The sequence below is a fragment of the Etheostoma spectabile genome, chromosome 8 (assembly GCF_008692095.1).
Source record: "Etheostoma spectabile isolate EspeVRDwgs_2016 chromosome 8, UIUC_Espe_1.0, whole genome shotgun sequence".
Taxonomy (NCBI): Eukaryota; Metazoa; Chordata; class Actinopteri; order Perciformes; family Percidae; genus Etheostoma; species Etheostoma spectabile.
Window position 1 is genome coordinate 27,972,560 of NC_045740.1, and position 996 is coordinate 27,973,555.

The 996-nt window shown below is 44.4% G+C and overlaps 1 protein-coding gene across 15 annotated transcripts in view; it reads right to left on the bottom strand.

The window, feature by feature from the left end:
- mical3a (microtubule associated monooxygenase, calponin and LIM domain containing 3a) overlaps window positions 1-996 on the bottom strand; it is a 192,945-nt gene that overhangs the window by 35,128 nt on the left and 156,821 nt on the right. For 5 of the 15 annotated variants that reach the window (XM_032524012.1, XM_032524011.1, XM_032524010.1 and 2 more), the window contains one exon: window positions 388-495. The exons of the other annotated variants lie outside the window; for them this stretch is intronic. In XM_032524012.1, coding sequence (XP_032379903.1) covers window positions 388-495 — 108 coding nt within the window. The remainder of the gene's footprint in view (window positions 1-387; window positions 496-996) is intronic. 15 annotated transcript variants of the gene reach the window in all.

Here is a 996-nt window from a genome sequence, read left to right on the forward strand (position 1 = left end):
AGGAGAGGAGAGGAGAGGAGAGGAGAGGAGAGGAGATTTAGTGGACATCACACACCAGGCCACTGCCAATCTATGGTGGGTGTTGCTACTTTATAATCCAAGACAACACCACAACAGAGCAAGTCAATGGCTATTTGTCACCAGGAATGGGGATGTCTGATCACTGTGCAAATGATCAACAAACACACCAGTATCCCAAAGCAGATGTTACTTGTGGAGCAAACACACACTGCAGCTACACGGAGACGGATCAATGTGAAACTGTGACAGAAAACTAACACACCAATGTATCAACATATCAGTGTACGACACAACACTTATTGGCAAGTGAGGTTTTGATCAGTGCAGCAACATGCCTTCCACCCCGTGCATGGGGAGCATGCTTACCAAATCCCTCTTTTCAGGTAGGGGCTTAGGGTCTTCCTGAGAGTGAAGCTGATTGGCTATCTGCTCAGCCAATGAGCTAACTCCGCCTGTGTACATCCTTACATAGCGCTATCAACAGCATAAAGAGGGGAAAAAAAGACAGACAGGTGGACAAACATGAGAAAATGATGGATGGAAAAAGAAAGAGATACTATTTTTGTTGGAAAAGTGAGAAGAGGACAGCTCAAACAAAGCAGGTGCTTACAGACAATAGTTTCTGACAGGACATTTAGACGTGACAAAGCAATGTTTCCATGCTGGATTGATCAAGCGGTCAGATGTGCTGGCAGCCCCAGCTGACTGCAAAACCAAATATAGCTCAAATAGCTAAGTTCCCACGTGTATGTACTTGCCAACAAAGACAATCATTACATCTGGGACATCAGAAAACGAGATCAAGTATCCAAGCATTTTGAAAGACGACTACTAAGTAAACCTGTGCTTCTGTAACATCTCTGTTCATAAGGACTACTGTACATGCTTCCACACTCAACTCAAATAAAGTGGTGATGCATATTTTAATCATATGCGCATGCGCACACGCACACGCACACACACACACACACACAC